This window comes from Amphiura filiformis, chromosome 17 (genome assembly GCF_039555335.1).
Source record: "Amphiura filiformis chromosome 17, Afil_fr2py, whole genome shotgun sequence".
Taxonomy (NCBI): domain Eukaryota; kingdom Metazoa; phylum Echinodermata; class Ophiuroidea; order Amphilepidida; family Amphiuridae; genus Amphiura; species Amphiura filiformis.
This window is the reverse complement of record NC_092644.1, coordinates 33,408,823-33,428,382: the sequence shown is the minus strand read 5'-3', so window position 1 is coordinate 33,428,382 and position 19,560 is coordinate 33,408,823. Positions and strand designations below refer to the sequence as shown.

General features: G+C 38.3%; 1 protein-coding gene across 1 annotated transcript; it reads right to left on the bottom strand.

Moving 5' to 3' along the window:
• Positions 1-893: 893 nt before the first annotated feature.
• LOC140137158 (tripartite motif-containing protein 2-like) lies at positions 894-2,578 on the bottom strand. The gene is made up of 2 exons (XM_072158812.1): positions 1,708-2,578; positions 894-1,411 (listed from the first exon to the last, which is right to left on the bottom strand). The coding sequence occupies exons 1-2, from the start codon at positions 2,576-2,578 to the stop codon at positions 894-896; spliced, it is 1,389 nt and encodes a 462-aa protein (XP_072014913.1).
• Positions 2,579-19,560: the final 16,982 nt, after the last annotated feature.

Sequence of the window (19,560 nt, the reverse complement as noted above, 5' to 3'; positions counted from 1 at the left end):
GCGGTAATCGTAGGACCAAATGACTTGCGGTAATCGTAGGACCAAATGACTTGCGGTAATCGTAGGACTAAATGACTTGCGGTAATCGTAGGATCAAATGACTTGTGGTAATCGCAGGACCAAATGACTTGCGGTAATCGTAGGACCAAATGACTTGCGGTAATTGTAGGATCAAATGACTTGCGGTAATCGTAGGACCAAATGACTTGCGGTAATCGTAGGACCAAATGACTTGCGGTAATCGTAGGACCAAATGACTTGCGGTAATCGTAGGACCATCCCTTGCGCTCCGATTAGCGAAAATGTTTTGACCTACCATCAACCATTCCCGAGGATAGAGTGACTGATCAAACTTCGATTTAGGGCCGGGTTACTACAGGGCACCGTGAACCGGAGCCCAGGGGCCACGATCGGGAGGGGGTTAAATTGTGGGAGTTCACAAGTTAAAAATTCTCTCAAGACTTTTTGTAATAAATCGAAAAGTTGTTGGTACCACATATTTTGTTACACACAACTGGTCTAACTTACCATATCACATATCGTTGCGTTCGGCCACAGTGCAAGAAAAGACGGAGGTTTGAAAGTTTCACTTTGGTCCACTCAACTCTCAAAAATGCATGTTTTTTGAGAGTTGAATGTACTAAAGTGCAACTTTTAAAATCTGCATCTTTTTTTACGCAATAAGCTATTTCATGTTTATTATTCTTGTGAACAAGTGTTAATGCGTCAGGTACTCGTATAATCATTCTTGCTGTAGTTCAGAGGGTTAAAATAACATCCTCTCGTGATAATAAAGTAAAAAAATGTTCTGTACAAAAGCTTTATTTTATATCTCACTGTACTCTTCTCTATTCTTGTTATCTTGTAAATGTAACTTTGACTGGTAACAGGACCTATCCTACACTGTACACTTTGACAGACTTTGTATCAGCTATAAATATCTTGCTGTCCTGTGAAACAGTCATTGAGTACGGCCAGTGCAGATCACTTGCAAGACATGCGATCAGATGTCCAGTTGTGCTGCAGTACTGCTCAATCACACAATGACCTGCTGACTTACAACTTGCTACCAATAAGGTGTTGGATTCAGGTTCGTAGCATATGCCAAGTGGTATTGTCATCCTCATGTCAACTTTCCATACTTCATGACATGTTACAAAGTCAATCATGTGAATTGAATTGCCTTTGCTGCCTGTTGTGAATGCAATCTGCTTACCATTGCTGGCTATGTCTGTCACGTATTCACAGTCTACTTGGTGTGTTCTAATCAACTCACCATCTGACCGATGCACAGTGATGACTCTTTTTCTATAAGTCACTATCATGTCGTCAGGGGTGGTGGCAATTCTACTACCAACACCATCTGCCAGATGGTGAGAATATGTTAACAATACGCCCACTCTGATGCCCACTGTGATGTGTAACAAGGAATTTACCTTCAGATGTTACAGCTACATCCGATGGCTTCGTTATTTTCCCATCAGGATTATGAACTGAGGAACCAAGTCGGAAGTCTTGTTTGTATTCCCCATTGACATCCCGGTAAATGATAACTGCTTTAGCTTTTGCATCAACTATTGCAACTAAGCCTGTTTGGGTTGCTGCAATTCCTTGGGCTCCCTGAAATGAACCGAATTTCGCGTTAAGTTTCAATACACACTTTCTAGTAGTACCGCCGGCAGTAACCAAACCACGAATTTACTGTACCAGATCCTGGGTAAAACTGTAGAGTAGCTAAGTCTTGAGACGACATTTCACAATGGCTTGTAGTTGCACATAATGTCTCCATTTTATCTACATGCGATGGGTGTTGTTTCATGTAGATATGATCAGGTGCAGTATCAAGTACATTTCGTGTGGCTGTGTGAACATTGCGTAATCGAGTATCCATTTCTTCTGTCTGAAGCTGTTTTTGTTTCAGTGTCTCGAAATGTTGCTGATATGAAGCGTGAATGGATGTCAGCATTTCTTTCCCTTTGGCTTCTGCTTCAGACATAACGTCTTGTACTCGTTTCTTGACGTCTTTCTCGGCTTTCTCTCTGGCTGCTTGCAATTGTCGTTCAATCTTGTCCAAAATCCTTCTATCAGATTCTATTTTCTTCATTTCTTGCTCAACGCTACCCATTTTAGCTTTCATTTCTGCTTTTCTCGTCGTAGTAATGACTTTCAGCTCTTTTATTTCATGTTGCGATATCGGGTGTTGCAGTACAAGACAATCACGACAAATCGTTACACCACAAGTAACACAGAAGAAATGCTGATTTTCTCCGTCGTGATTTGGACATATTGGCGCACTTTGCTTCTCAACGCGTTCAGCATATTTCTCCACCATAGATTTTAAGCGTAAGTTAGTCTTCAAGTTAACTAACCCTCCCTGTGGTACAATAGTGATATGGCGACATTCTGGACACTCAACTGTTCTTCCTTTTTTGACCCATTCCTGCAGACATTGAAGACAGAAAACATGAGGACAGTCTAGTTCCTTAGGTTCTCTCAGAAGATTATAACATATGCAACAAGATAAATCATCTTCCATTACTTTGATGGAAACATCAGAATTGGTGGATGCTGTTGCCATGGTTAGTGAGCGTTAACTTAAGCAGTCACATAGTGTTTAAGCTTGAAACAAGATGAGTAAAACAGCGAAGTATACGTATCAAATATGATAAACAGGACAAACATCATAAATTGGTGTATGAACACAATGAAAAGAGACCGATAATGATCTGTTGTACACACATTAGAAGTTCAAAGTTACAAATATTTAGAGTGATGCAAATACAAAATCAGTCATGGAAATGAATAATCTCCCTTATATTTATATTTATATCTGGTTACAGCTTGGGAAGAACAGTTATGCTGCGATTTGTGTACACGCATGGTAAATTATGTCAACATACCGTATTGCTTGAAAAGACCAGACTTTTAAATATTCAATACAAAATCTGGTCATTTTACGTGGACCCAATCCGCGTTTAAAAGAGGAAGTATAGTAATACAAAACACAAAATATATACATTGTTATGTAGTGGTATGAGATTTTAACCAGAAAAACCACATAAGCATGATGCAGTCATGTCTACAGTAGAATTCATCTCGACCTTTGCAGGACTTAACCCCATTAAAAGCTATTAAACCAAGATAACACTCATTGAAACAGCTCAACTGATTAAATCGGATCTTCTCTGGTTGTGCACAAGTGACTGTTTTCATGTGCGATATCGCAATAAAGCTGGTATTCATAGCTTCAGTTGGGTGACCGATTATAAAGGAAACGAAAGGAAACAATGTTATGTGTGGCTTTGTTCACGAAATCAGGCAATGGCGTGCTTTTTGTAAACCAGCATTCTTGAAAATGAGCAACATAATGATTTTTGACTTAACACGGTTTGGAAATAATTTCTTCATATTTTTGGTGTTATCTGTCGTTTACATGTCCTTCCTAAAACACAAAAGTACGACCTCTCCAAACACCTAAATTAGCTAAAAATTTAGGACATGTTACAAAACTATATTGTCTAGAATTTTAGAAGAGTACTTTTAATATTGGCCGGTTATTTTTCACACAGCGACGTTAACTAGGCAATGTACTATTACCTATAACATTAACTAAAACACCAAAGTACGAATATTTCCAAACATCTAAATTAGCTAAAAATTTAGGACATGTTAAAAACTATATTTTCTAGAACTTTAGAAGAGTACTTTTAATATTGGCCGGTTATTTTCACACAGCGACGTTAACTAGTCATATCCCCATACTGTTAACGTAGGGCTATTTGTAAAGGTCACGCGTCAATGGGAAAGAGCACTGTGTATTGTGTATAGGAAAACGGACAGTAACTGCAGTATGGGCGCTATTGATGTAATGGAATAATATACTTGCGCATATTAAACCTAGAACTGACACGCAATGGACATTTTTTAATTAGACCTGTATTATAAAGCAAACCACAAATACAAAATCACTGAAATTAAATCCTTGATTTAAAACAAACCCAAAGCCGTCGGTACCCAGCCGCCCATAGGGGTTTACAATCATGGTGGTCATACGCCATCTGTTGAATGTACTATTTCTTGAATGCAAATATTTCTCGCACATGGTGTCGCTTTCTCAGTTCACTGCAGAGACCAGGCGGCATAGGAAGCGCAACACGTGACGTACGAGGCTGGCGAAGATACAGGGCTGATAGCCCCATTCAAAATACACGGTTAGCAATTACAAATGGAAAATTAACATACTTGCAGTGTGGTACACGGTCGTACCCCGACGGTTTTAGAGTAAGATAATTTTGCTTTGACACCACATAACAAATTTAGAATTGTTTATGAAGATTTCATGATTATGTGTTAATCCAATGGCGACCTCAAAATTGGCGATATCGCTTCTATCACCGCCTGGCAGAGACAAAATTAAAAGCGTACTCAAGACAGTTGCCTGATTTTGCACAATTTAATGCTTAAAATTAAATGTATGAGTTTTAAATTAAAATGTGTATAGCAATCAAGCTGAGTAAATTTAAGTTCCGTACTCAACACTGTTGTTTGGTTTATGTCTGTGATCTTTATTTCTGAACATATCTGTGTGAAAGTAGATATTATATTATCAAAATTGGATGCGTCTCACCAACCCCAATCTCCAAGGGAGTAGCCATGGCCATGATGGCGTAGCCGGGAGTGGGGCAAACCGCCAACAGAAAAATTTCAGGAATGAAATGGGCACGGCAAAGAGTAAAGGGTCCTAAAAATGACTAAAATGGAAAAAAATTAACAAATGGGGACGAACATTTGGCTTTGCCCCCTCACACTAAAATCTTGGCTACGCTACTACTAATCCCAAACATTTTCCCGGTGCATTAGAACGCTCAAAATGCCACCAATGACTTGCGGTAATCGTAGGACCAAATGACTTGCGGTAATCGTAGGACCAAATGACTTGCGGTAATCGTAGGACCAAATGACTTGCGGTAATCGTAGGACCAAATGACTTGCGGTAATCGCAGGACCAAATGACTTGCGGTAATCGTAGGACCAAATGACTTGCGGTAACCGTAGGACCAAATGACTTGCGGTAATCGTAGGACCAAATGACTTGCGGTAATCGTAGGACCAAATGACTTGCGGTAATCGTAGGACCAACTGACTTACGGTAATCGTAGGACCAAATGACTTGCGGTAATCGTAGGACCAAATGACTTGCGGTAATCGTAGGACCAACTGACTTACGGTAATCATAGGACCAAATGACTTGCGGTAATCGTAGGACCAAATGACTTGCGGTAATCGTAGGACCAAATGACTTGCGGTAATCGTAGGACCAAATGACTTGCGGTAATCGTAGGACCAAATGACTTGCGGTAATCGTATGATCGAATGACTTGCGGTAATCGTAGGACCGAATGACTTGCGGTAATCGTAAGACCAAATGACTTGCGGTAATCGTAGGACCAAATGACTTGCGGTAATCGTAGGACCAAATGACTTGCGGTAATCGTAGGACCAAATGACTTGCGGTAATCGTATGATCGAATGACTTGCGGTAATCGTAGGACCAAATGACTTGCGGTAATCGTAGGACCAAATGACTTGCGGTAATCGTAGGACCAAATGACTTGCGGTAATCGTATGATCGAATGACTTGCGGTAATCGTAGGACCAAATGACTTGCGGTAATCGTAGGACCAAATGACTTGCGGTAATCGTAGGACCAAATGACTTGCGGTAATCGTAGGACCAAATGACTTGCGGTAATCGTAGGACCAAATGACTTGCGGTAATCGTAGGACCAACTGACTTACGGTAATCGTAGGACTAAATGACTTGCGGTAATCGTAGGACCAAATGACTTGCGGTAATCGTAGGACCAAATGACTTGCGGTAATCGTAGGACCAAATGACTTGCGGTAATCGTAGGACCAAATGACGGTAATCAAATGACTTGCGGTAATCGTAGGACCAAATGACTTGCGGTAATCGTAGGACCAAATGACTAGCGGTAATCGTAGGACCAAATGACTTGCGGTAATCGTAGGACCAAATGACTTGCGGTAATCGTAGGACCAAATGACTTGCGGTAATCGTAGGACCAACTGACTTACGGTAATCGTAGGACCAACTGACTTACGGTAATCGTAGGACCAAATGACTTGCGGTAATCGTAGGACCAAATGACTTGCGGTAATCGTAGGACCAAATGACTAGCGGTAATCGTAGGACCAAATGACTTGCGGTAATCGTAGGACCAAATGACTTGCGGTAATCGTAGGACCAAATGACTTGCGGTAATCGTAGGACCAAATGACTTGCGGTAATCGTAGGACCAAATGACTTGCGGTAATCGTAGGACCAAATGACTTGCGGTAATCGTAGGACCAAATGACTTGCGGTAATCGTAGGACCAAATGACTTGCGGTAATCGTAGGACCAAATGACTTGCGGTAATCGTAGGACCAAATGACTTGCGGTAATCGTAGGACCAAATGACTTGCGGTAATCGTAGGACCAAATGACTTGCGGTAATCGTATAGGACCATCCCTTGCGCTCCGTTTAGCGAAAATGTTTTTGACCTACCATCAACCATTCCCGAGGATAGAGTGACTGATCGAACTTCGATATAGGGCCGGTTACTACAGGGCACCGTGAGCCGGAGCCAAGGGGACACGATCGGGAGGGGGTTAAACTTACCATATCACATATCGTTGCGTTCGGCCACAGTGGCTCATTATGCAAGAAAAGACGCATGTTTGAAAGTTGCACTTTGGTCCACTGAACTCTCAAAAAATGCATGTTTGTTTCTGCATGCTTTTTGAGAGTTGAATGTACTAAAGTGCAACTTTCAAAATCTGCATCTTTTTTACGCAATAAGCTATTTCATGTACAAAAAATACAAGATGTTTATTATTCTTGTGAACAAGTATTAATGCGTAAGGAACTAGTATCCTTAAGGGCAGGGGTATGAACGTTTGGACAGTATTTATTTTGGGACATCAGAGCACATCAGACATCGAATTGCATTCTGAATACGAAGAATGTCATTCTGATATCAAATAATTTTGATTTTTGAAATTCGCAATTTAATACACATTTTATGGCAAATCATTAAAAATTGATATTTTTATATTTAACAGTACTTGAAGTAAACTTTATAAATCTGATGATTTATACTTAAAGTGTATGTAGGTGGGATGAAAAGCCGATGATCAATTGAAAATTTTGACCAAAAAAAATAGGTCTTTTGGGAAAAAATCAATATCTTCAATATGAAAGGTCAAAATTTTCAATTGACCGTCGGCTTTTCCTCCCTGTTACATACACTTTAAGAATATATCATTAGATTTATATAATTTACTTCGAGGACTGTTATATATCAAAATTTGAAAAATATCAAATTTTTATAATTTGTCATAAAATTTGTATTATATTGTGATTTTCAAAAATGAAAATTATTTGATATTAGAAAGACATGCTTCGTATTCAGAATGCAATTCGATAGGTCCGAGGTGCTCTCATGTCCCACAAAAAATACTGTCGAAACACAATAAACGCTCATTTTAGATCCCTTAATCATTCTTGCTGTAGTTCAAAGAATTAATTAAAATAACACCCTCTCGTGAAAATAAATTTAAAAAAATGTTCTGTACAAAGGTGTTGTTTTATATCTCTTTACTTATGCTTGTTATCTTGTAAATGTAACTTTGACTGGTAACAGGACCTATCCTACACTGTACACTTTGACAGACTTTGTATCAGCTATAAATATCTTGCTGTCCTGTGAAGCAGTCATTGAGTACGGCCAGTGCAGATTACTTGCAAGACATGCGATCAGATGTCCAGTTGTGCTGCAGTACTGCTCAATCACACAATGACCTGCTGACTTACAACTTGCTACCAATAAGGTGTTGGATTCAGGTTCGTAGCATATGCCAAGTGGTATTGTCATCCTCATGTCAACTTTCCATACTTCATGACATGTTACAAAGTCAATCACATGAATTGAATTGCCTTTGCTGCCTGTTGTGAATGCAATCTGCGTACCATTGCTGGCTATGTCTGTCACGTATTCACAGTCTACTTGGTGTGTTCTAATCAACTCACCATCTGACCGATGCACAGTGATGACTCTTTTCTATAAGTCACTATCATGTCGTCAGGGGTGGTGGCAATTCTACTACCAACACCAGTCACTTTCTTCTCATATCTGCCAGATGGTGAGAATATGTTAACAATACGCCCACTCGGATGCCCACTGTGATGAGTAACAAGGAATTTACCTTCAGATGTTACAGCTACATCCGATGGCTTCGTTATTTTCCCATCAGGATTATGATCTGAGGAACCAAGTCGGAACTCCTGTTTGTATTCCCTATTGACATCCCGATAAATGATAACTGCTTTAGCTTTTGCATCAACTATTGCAACTAAGCCTGTTTGGGTTACTGCAATTCCTTGAGCTCCCTGAAATGAACCGAATTTCGCGTTAAGTTTCAATACACACTTTCTAGTACCACCGGCAACCAGGTAACCAAACCACGATTTTACTGTACCAGATCCTGGGTAAAACTGTAGAGTAGCTAAATCTTGAGACGACATTTCACAATGGCTTATAGTTGCACATAATGTCTCCATTTTATCTACATGCGATGGGTGTTGTTTCATGTAGATATGATCAGGTGCAGTATCAAGTACATTTCGTGTGGCTGTGTGAACATTGCGTAATCGAGTATCCATTTCTTCTGTCTGAAGCTGTTTTTGTTTCAGTGTCTCGAAATGTTGCTGATATGAAGCGTGAATGGATGTCAGCATTTCTTCCCCTTTGGCTTCTGCTTCAGACATAACGTCTTGTACCCGTTTCTTGACATCTTTCTCGGCTTTCTCTCTGGCTGCTTGCAATTGTCGTTCAATCTTGTCCAAAATCCTTCTATCAGATTCTATTTTCTTCATTTCTTGCTCAACGCTACCCATTTTAGCTTTCATTTCTGCTTTTCTCGTCGTAGTAATGACTTTCAGCTCTTTTATTTCATGTTGTGATATCGGGTGCTGCAGCACAAGACAATCACGACAAACCGTTACACCACAAGTAACACAGAAGAAATGTTGATTTTCTCCGTCGTGATTTGGACATATTGGCACACCATGCTTCTCAATGCGTCCAGCATATTTCTCCACCATCGATTTTAAGCGTAAGTTAGTCTTCAAGTTAACTAATCCTCCTTGTGGTACAATAGTGATATGGCGACATTCTGGACACTCAACTGTTCTTCCTTTTTTTGACCCATTCCTGCAGACATTGAAGACAGAAAACATGAGGACAGTCCAGTTCCTTAGGTTCTCTCAGAAGATTATAACATATGCAACAAGATAAATCATCTTCCATTACTTGGATGGAAACATCAGAATTGGTGGATGCTGTTGCCATGGTTAATAGTAAGCGTTAACTTAAGCAGTCACATACTGTTTAAGCTTGAAACAAGATGAGTAAAACAGCGAAGTATACGTATCAAATATGATAAACAGGACAAACATCATAAATTGGTGTATGAACACAATGAAAAGAGACCGATAATGATCTGTTGTACACACATTAGAAGTTCAAAGTTACAAATATTTAGAGTGATGCAAATACAAAATCAGTCATGGAAATGAATAATCTCCCTTATATTTATATTTATATCTGGTTACAGCTTGGGAAGAACAGTTATGCTGCGATTTGTGTACACACATGGTAAATTATGTCAACATACCTTATTGCTATAATTACTGTTTTTAGCAATGCCGCATCATGTAAATGATAACAACTAATACGGTACCACCTTTACACTGGGCAAAAGTCATAGTAAATTTGAATGAATCGTGAGGGGATATGTATATGGGTCGTATACGTGACTTAGGAAATAAGTGCCTTCCTCTCTATTCATGGTCTTTGTCCCCCTCTTTCCCACTTTTAAAGACTGGATACAAGACCAATCAAAACCGGAAGTCAGTTTCCCGGGAAAGTGGATCAGATGTTTCACATCTGAAGAAGTCCTCCGACGTGTAGGACGAAATATTAGAGTAAGTAAAAACTTACTGGTTTTGTCAAGCGAAAATTTCTAATTGATATGTCTTACCAGAGAAGATGTAATAAAGAGGAGGGTCAACGGAATTATATCCTTGAGATAATCCCGTAGGTAATCCTGTCGCATCTATTCATAGTCCTTTATTCTCAAGTAGTTAGACATCCACTTGAAATATCCTATGATGTTATGTGTGTGACCGCCCATGGTTGACCACTTTTCACTTCAGAATTGAAAATATTTCCAATGTTTCTATAGAGAATTTGTTAAAAAGTATGAAACGCGTGTGTTAAGGACCTGCTGCTTGGATGGGATACCACATGTGGATAATACAAGAAAGAAATCGAGTGCTGTAAAATTTCCCCCAAATCCACCGTTTTTGTAAATATATAAATTTCTAAAGAAGAAATTTTAGGATTTTTAGAGAGGTGATGATTGTTGATCATTTCTATTTTACTATTTTATGTATTTTCCTGTCATTTCCTGCCAACCCAATAAAGATATTCTGATAATTGATAACATTCTTTATCATAAATAATAGAGTCTGAAAGTGGCAAAAAAAAAAAAAAATTATAATTTGCCATGGAACTTCAGTCATATTTTATCTGAAATCTGACAAGATGACAGGGTCTGCATGCATGGTGTGTATGGCATGATGACATGCACACACTGACCTATCCCTAAAATCAGTTAGCTGCAACTTGTGTATCACACCCACACCACTCCACGCCATACATAAATTCTGCCAGTCACATTTCCCCAATATGAAATTTTTTTAAGTAAAATTTTAATTTTAATTTTACTTCATTAAAGTTTGGCGGAGGCGGGGTTCGAACTCACGGCGGCGGACTGCTTTGGACACACTATGAACCCAGCGCCTTAGACCACTCGGCCACTTGGCTTGTTGGAATTCATTTGAAACTTATTTGAAGATATAATCGCAACTTCAACATAGGCCTACCACGTGACAAGCAAAGGCAGAAAACGTACCATATTTTGGCATTTTATTTGCCTAAAAACATTTATGTGTATTATTAGCGCTCAATTATTGTTAACTGCGTGTTTTATACAAAAAAAATCCAACAATAAACATGATAACTGGCGTCTATATGGATAATACATTATATCGATTTTGACACGTGCTTGTGTCTCAGTACATTTCCATGGTCAGTAAAATACTATAGAGGAAAACCTACCATTTTCTTGTATACACGTTCGATGTTTTGATCAAGTATGTGAATATTCGACATTAGACCCAAAATGTTTTTTTCAGGAAATAAAAGATTAGATTACCATAAAAACGAAACAGTAATCTTTGGTTGGGTCTAATGTAATATTCACATAGGATTTTCAACGTTTTTCTATCCTTATTCTTGCTCAATTAAAAAATATTTTGGCGTATATAAAATTGAAATAAAATTCTCTGCTTCTTAAACGACATCAAATGTGCCACAATTGGGTATCACGAATCGTTATATATGATTGGCAGTTAATAGTCAGATTTTCTTTTATACAGAGGATGCTTCAGTTTTGACAGGAAAAATATTTTCTTGAAAACCCTCTCACTCGGTTATCTTAAAAGGTACCCACGCTTCCCTAGAATGTGCAATAAATTAGCATTAAAATTTTTCTTATTCTAACAGCAAGCGTTTCTAGAATGTATTATGGCGAAATGTGGTGTATATCACACCCAACGCACTGAATGGTCTATTGTTCTATTATGTCCGATTTGAGCGCTGACATATTGGAAAATGATGCCAATCAATATTCATGAGAGTGTACATTCAACGTCAAATTTTCGAAATTGGATGACTTGTGCTTGGCAGGTGTAAAATACATCTGACTGGGCGTTTTAAATACGTAACGCATAAAGGAATTGGCATCATCGAATGGCTGCCTATAGTGCTGTTAGTGTTAGGCCGGTGTGTGTGTGGGGGGGCTGTGTTTAGTTTCTATAATAATTATTATAAGGCCTACATTTATTTGTCATTCATTTCTTTTCCTTTCTCTGTACTTGCTAAAGTATCACTCCCTCTTCTTATCTCCCTTCCCTTCTCCATCCCCTCTTAGGCCTACCTTTTGTACCCTCTCATTCCTATCATTTTCCTTACCTTTCTATTTATTTACGTCTATTTATTTATTTCTCTTCATTTCTTCCTCTTTCTCTCTTCCTCCAGTCCCCTCTCATTCTTCATATCCCCTCCTTCAACCTCATCCCCTCCCAAGACCTCTCACAGAAGAGCTGCCCCCTTCAGTACGCCACTGATTATGACATTCTCCTTCTTAAAATAAAATAAAATAAAATCTCAATTTGTAAAACAACTTTTATATAGGCCTATACCGGTATACTTATCATATGTTACATACGTAGCTCCCGGGACGTAGCTATTTAATACCATTATAGACATGGCAGCCATGATGTGTAATCATTCAGCAGGCGCATTCAATTTATTTAAATGAAGCACCTAATGTCAGTGGGGTGACAACGAACTATGCATTAGCGGCTAATGTGTGCCTTTTGTGCTTACGGCTACTCAATCACACCCTTGGGTTTATGTATAACAATAGGTACTTTTCATTCCATTAAGCGCTTTCACGCGACTTGCATTTGATCACTTATTGACAGTAGCCTGCTAGGTAAAGCGTTAATACACTGTCGGGTCAGCTTACCGATTTAATGGTGGAAGCCCTTTGTCCCAAACAAAAGGTACCTTTCGATGAATAGCTTGTCAGATTTCAAATCGGCACAAGGTTTCAATGCGTTACGTAATCTATTTCCTCTCCATCTTATAATAGCTCCATGATCACACCCATCCCGGGTTCAAACCCTATTGTGGTATTCTATTGTAAAGCAGCTAAATAGGGTGATTCATCATTTACTTTGAGTGAGCGGTCTCACACATAATTTGTTTGAGGATAGCTTGATCAACCTCCTCTTTATTACATCTTCTCTGGTCTTACAAACCTGATGAATCTATTCACTGAATATTCTTTGTTTTCCAGTATGCCTTAGTGATATTTTACCAACAAATTATATCGATATTTCCCACCTGGTAACTTATTGCACACACAAAACAAATCACCGGCATTCTAGACAAACTATCAAAAACATGATCTTCATCCGTAGCATTGTATTTTTTAAAAGACAGATCGTTCTGGTGTAATTATATAAAGCAAATCAAAAATACAAAACGACTGAAATTGATCGTTGACAACCCAAACCATCAGGACCCCACGGCCCATAGCGGTTTACGATCATGGTGTGGTCATACGCCACCACTTGAATGTACCATTTCTTTAATGCAAATATTTCTCGCACATGGTGTCGCTTTTTCAGTTCGATGCAGAGACATAATATTAAGAGCATAGGCCTACTCAAGACAGTTGCCTGATTTTGCAAATGATTCAAATTAAATGCATACATTTTAAAATAAAAAGTGTATTGCAATCAAGCTGAGTAAATTTGAGTTCCGTACTCAACACTGTCGCTTAGCTTATGTCAATACGAAATGTTCTATATTTTGAGTATATCTGCATGTGAGATGCAGCTGAACACGTTTTCAGGATGCTAAAATTGTTCAACTACTTAATATCAATGTTAAATGCATTTTAAAAAGAGAATAAGAAGGAGAAGGAAAAACAGAAGCAGAGGACGCATTGGGAGACAATCAAAATCGGTCGGAATAAATCGCAAACGAAAATAAAGTTGGTAGCAAAAATACAGGGGAATCGAGGAGCACAATATTCAAAAGCAGTTATTTTGTATTTAGTGTTTTGAAACCATCAAATTAAAGAGGGCGCTATAACATTTTACGTTTTTCACTTCCTAGCAGATACTGCCTTTAACTTCAGAAGCAGACAGATTCAATAATTGCCTCTTCCAGTTGAAATTTATACACCCCCTATGGAAGACATGACGTCAATCTTCCACACAGGGAGTGTGAATTTCAAATTGGGCAAACTGAATTGGTGACTCCATTTGAAATCTACACCCTGTGGGGTGCGTTCATGTGTTCCATAGGGGGTGTATGAATTTCAACTGGAATTGTCCGATATAAAACGGATAGCCCGCAAAATCCCGTGCAGGTGCATTCGTGGATACCACGTCCACATCTGAATCTCATGGATCAAGATTGAGGCTTAATAATCCACGTTAGAAGCTCAATATTTTACTTATTTCGTGGTCTTTATGACTACGGACAGAAACGGTGCACCTGATCATGGCGTTATTGGCATTGTTAGGCTGTGTACAGGCTTATCATATTGTACCGTATTTGATGGGTGATATCAGGCTCTTGGTGATATCTTACACGGTATTGCAAGGTCTGGAAAGTTGACATTATGCATATCACTTGAAAAACGTGAAAAACGAACATTTATTATACAGTTAGACACATTTGTATGAATTGTGATGTTCCCTGCGTAATTTAATTTGATTATTTATATTTGTTTACAAAATTAGAGTTATTTCATGAGTGATGACCTTTTCAGGAATTCCCTCTCATTCATCAAGTTGATCAAATACAAATTGAATCATTTCTAATTTTGTAGAGTTGGGAATCCCCATTTCTAGAATGTTCATTGTGTTGCACAATTGGGAAAATCCACAAGATTGTAAAGTGGATATGACATCATGTTGGTAAAAACCCACAGGGAGTGATGCAATGTGAAAGGTTAATGTTTATATTATTGTTCTTGGGAATTTCCCAAATTACGTCATATGTTGTGAAGATGTGAATGAAGTAAATGGCTATTAATAGAATGGGACTTTTGTGTTTGGAATATATTAAAGCGAATATATAAACACGACCCTGCACACTTGAGTGTTAGTGTGCACTAGCTTGTGCTTACATTCCATTTCATTCAAAGGAAATTGTGAACCAGAAATATTTCATGTAGTCGTAAGTCGAAGTACTACAATCCAGTTATATCGGAGAAGATCTAGAATACGTAAAAGTGCGTATCTCTTCCATGAAAGGAAACATTCTTCTGTCGACTTGCTGAAGTCTGGTTTATGAAACAACACATCTGCAATGCATAGACCTATAAGGGCGAATTTCTCGACGGGTGGCTTAGCAGTTGGCTAGTCTAGCCTCAAGGCTTAAGAGGTCGTAAGACCAGGCTTAACTGAAAACACGTTCCCCGAAACACGGCTACCATAGCCTCGAGGCTTCGTTAGCCTGTGGGCCAGGCTTGTAGGATTACCCCCAGGCTTCGGTAAAATTTGCATTTCTCGAAATCAGTCTTCTGTAGCCGTAGTCTACGCAAGCCTGTTAGGCCAGGCTTACAGCGGCTTTTCTTGGCCCTGCCTCAGAGCAGGTCTTAGGTCGTAAGCCTTGGTCTAAATTGTAATGCAAGGTTTTCATGGTTTTCTTTCATATTTTTGAACCAAAACAGATGCTGTCTTTCAATCAACATAGAGTAGGCCCCTACCGCTAAGTAATAATCATTGTTCGATTTAGTTGAACATTTCACATTTATTTATTTATTTATTTATTTATTTATTTATTTAAACTTCTTTTGCCTGGGTAACAAAACTCAGTGTAAACACTGTTTTTCAATTTGGCCCAGGGGTCAAACTTAACATCAAAAAATAACCAATATATATTAAAATACATTACATTATTATATATATATCACCTTTTATTTATTTTATTTATTAAAACACTTTTTATTTACTAAAACATTTTATTTTAGTGTTCATTCGAGTCAGTTAAACCTGACTGTTAGTTGAACATTTCACCATTTTATTTTAGTGTTCATTCGAGTCAGTTAAACCTGCTGTTGCTATAAAGGCCTACTCATTTTGAATGATGGACTTTCTTTTGGAGCAACGGTGCTAAAGGGTGCAATTAAAGCAAGACGCAATCTTCGACGTCAACTTGCTATCGTGAGCGTCTTCAGGAGAGGAAGGATCCTTTTCTGAAGTATTCGTATACCAAATTTAAATCGCGCTGCCGATTTAGTAAAGGCAATGTTTTAAAGCTTACTTGAACCTAACTTGTAACGGTCAACAAATAGAAATGCCCCCACATTATTTGACATGTCCAAAAACCTTGACCTTCCACATGAACTTGCTCCCATGCTTTCCTCTTTTTTGCCGTTTCGTTTACATACCGGAAGGAACAGTTCTTGAAACGTTTGAATGATCAAGAAACAAAACTTTTTTTATCATCATCATCATCATCATCATCATCATAAACTATGCACTCATGCTAAATTCGCAAATAGAACATGAACATATCAGCAGTAGATAGCACACGCGATGGTTGTCAAAATGCTGTTATGTTTTTGTTTTTGCACCAAAATTATCCTTAAATAATGTTTTACTTTTGACAAACATGCGTACGAATTGTTTGAAGTGTGAAACAATTTTTGCTTTAGGCCTACTTTTAGGGGAATCGACGTTTCCTTTTCTGTAGGCTTGCAGTTTGACCCTTTTTTAAATGCAAAAAAAAAAAATTAATGAGTCGAGTAAAAAGTATAGAAGTATCAAAGTACCATTCATGCAAGCAGGACTCATAATATAATAAGTGGAAATAAAATAATACATAAAAGACACAAAAACAGAAAAAAAACTACTCTTGCATCAAGTTGTGTACAATGGTGTAAGCCCAAGCACAAGACCGCCGGTCTAGGCTAGTCTTTGCGCTGGTAACCATGTTAGTACGGTAAACCGTGAAGGACAACAGCTTATGCACATCTACCTCCAACTGCCTATACAATTAAGTCGCTGGTAGAAAGGGACGAGGTTGTCAAACGTTAAGCCGGCAAGGCCACTAAGACCAGGTTGAATTTGCGTTCAAGAAATCCGGCTACTGTTAAGACTCGTGCTTCGAGAGCGGACTAGGCTTAGTAGCCTCAAGGCCACCTTAAGCCAAAGGCTTACTAAGACTCCTATCGAGAAATTCGCCCTAAGGGTCTATGGTCAATGTAAGTGGAAACAGGGGGACAACTGCTGAATGCAGGGCTGTTTTCCATTAGAAAGGAAGGTGAAAAGAGCATCATTCTGGAGATAATCAACTGTTCGGGAATTTTATGTAAAGGATATAAAAGTCTTCAGTGGACTTCGCTGAACAGTGATCTTCGCAGGACAAGTGAATCAGGACATACATCAGAACTCTGAAATCAACAACACGAAGAAGTAAAATTATTAAACATATCGTATAATTGATTCTGGCTGATTGTATGTATTTATGTTAAACCATACTTTACTTTTGATTAAAAAACTTAAATATTGTTAACTTAATCAAACAGTGTGTTTTGTTGTGCATTCTGAAGTGAATTTGGGAAAACATGTGTTTTTGGTCTCGAGTCATTAACGACTCGTAACAGAATACACGGGCACAAACACCCCCATCCACTCCCCAACAGGACAACACCAACACACACCCCAAAGCATCACAGAGAAAGAGCGACACACCACAACTTAAACAAGGCACCCTTATTTGATCCCACAATAATAAAATAATGTCTGTTAAAGGTACTGCAACGTCTGGAAAATCGGCATTATATGTATGCAAATGAGAAACATACACGGTCATTTAAGACATAGCCTTCTACACTCCCACGAGACAACACTCATCATGAACGTGTTTTACAATCATGTCTTAACCCTTGTGTCACGAGGCGTTGTACCATCTAACCCCCTCATACATTTTCACGGTGCACTAGAACGCTCAATTATGCGACCAGATGACTTGTGGTAATCGTAGGACCATCCTTTGCGCTTAGTGGAAATTGCGAACAAGTTGATTTTTACTCTTACTAAAATATTCTTTGTTATATTAATCATAAACTTATAGATTAGATAAATGATTAGTAGTCATAAAAGTAAAACTGTAAATGCGATTCACTTCATTGTTTCACAGATATTGACTATTGAACATAGTATATATTTATATTAAGTTTCAACAACTGAAAATTCCAATTAGTTCCAAAATTACTATGGCATCTTTGCCTTATTGCACATTTTTAATAGCCCTGTATTGTATAGGCCTAATTCATAATTACGATTGAAGACCGAATTAAAACAAATAGTTTGCGTCTGACGTCATGTCAAAGGCGCGGCGTGATTGGTTGCTGACCTGCGCAGTATGGCAAATTTTCGATCTAGTTGACAGGACGTCATACGCAAACTAGTCTTTTTTTAAATTCGGTCTTGAATTATATCCTAAATGCTATTAAAAATCCTCAAAAGACGACATTGCACAATAGGCCTACGACATAAATATCACACTTGTGCAACACGCGAGAAGAAGCATGCGTATGACGTACTCGCGCAATTAGTACACACGCAAATACGATTGTACATTATGTCTTGAAGAACAAAATTCATAATCTAGTTTTCTATCCAATCCGTCAGGGTATCTAATGGGAAACAAAAACTAATATTATAGTTAAATTTCCATGACAGCGGGTCTCCATGTCAAGTTGAGTGCCCATATTGGTTCTGGTAAGTGGCGTGCCAGTTACTCGGTGAATTATTTGTCAACTCGTGGTTAGTAGGTACATATTGACATGCGTATCTAGTAATGACTGTTGATTTCACGTCCATTGCCGAGACTATCATATCGGTGCTTAACTATAATAAGTTGAAATCTAAAAGCCACTTCTGCTTAAATAAAGGAATGCTCAGAATTGGAACTTCCGTGGCAGTATAAGTAGAATACGGTATATCATATGTATAGTGTAAGAAATACAGGTGGGAAAGAAAAGAAGTCTACTTACCTGAGTATATGTATGAGTTACACGTTTTTTACTTTATATAAGAATGTGTTTAATTAGAGGTTGTGTCGTTTTGTGCTGTGCATTGTTCCCTGAGTAATTTAATTTGATTATTTATCTTTGTTTACAATTAAAATCTATTTCATGAGACATTTTAGGGAATCCCCTCTCATGCATCAAGTTGATCAAATACAAATTGAATCATTTCTAATTTTGGATAGCTGGAAATCCCCATTTCTAGAATGTTGATTGTGTTGCACAATTGGGAAAATCCCCTGAGATTGTAAAGTGGAAATGACATCATGTTGGGAAACCCCCACAGGAAGTGATGTAACGTGAAAAGTTAATGTTTATAATTATTCTTGGGAATTTCCCAGATTACGTCATATATTGTGAATGAATTGGCTATTAATAGAATTTGACTTTTTGTTTAGTATTAAGGAAATGTAAACACAATTCTTCACAGTATTGTATATAGTGTTGTTGTGGGCTAGTATACAGTGTGCTTACAGTCCATTTCCTTCAAAGAAAGGAAATTGCGAACCAGAAATATTTTATGTAGTTAATGCATTACTATTTAGCCAGTGATATCGGGGAAGATCTAGAATCCGTTAAAGTGCGTACCTCTTCCAAGAAAGGAATATATTCGTCTGTCGACTTGCTGAAGTTTGGTTTATGAAACAACACGTCTGTTAATGTAAGTGGAAACAGTGGGACAACTGCAATATGCAATGCAAGCCTGTTAGCTCCTGTTTTCCATTAGAAATTGTGTAAAAGGTG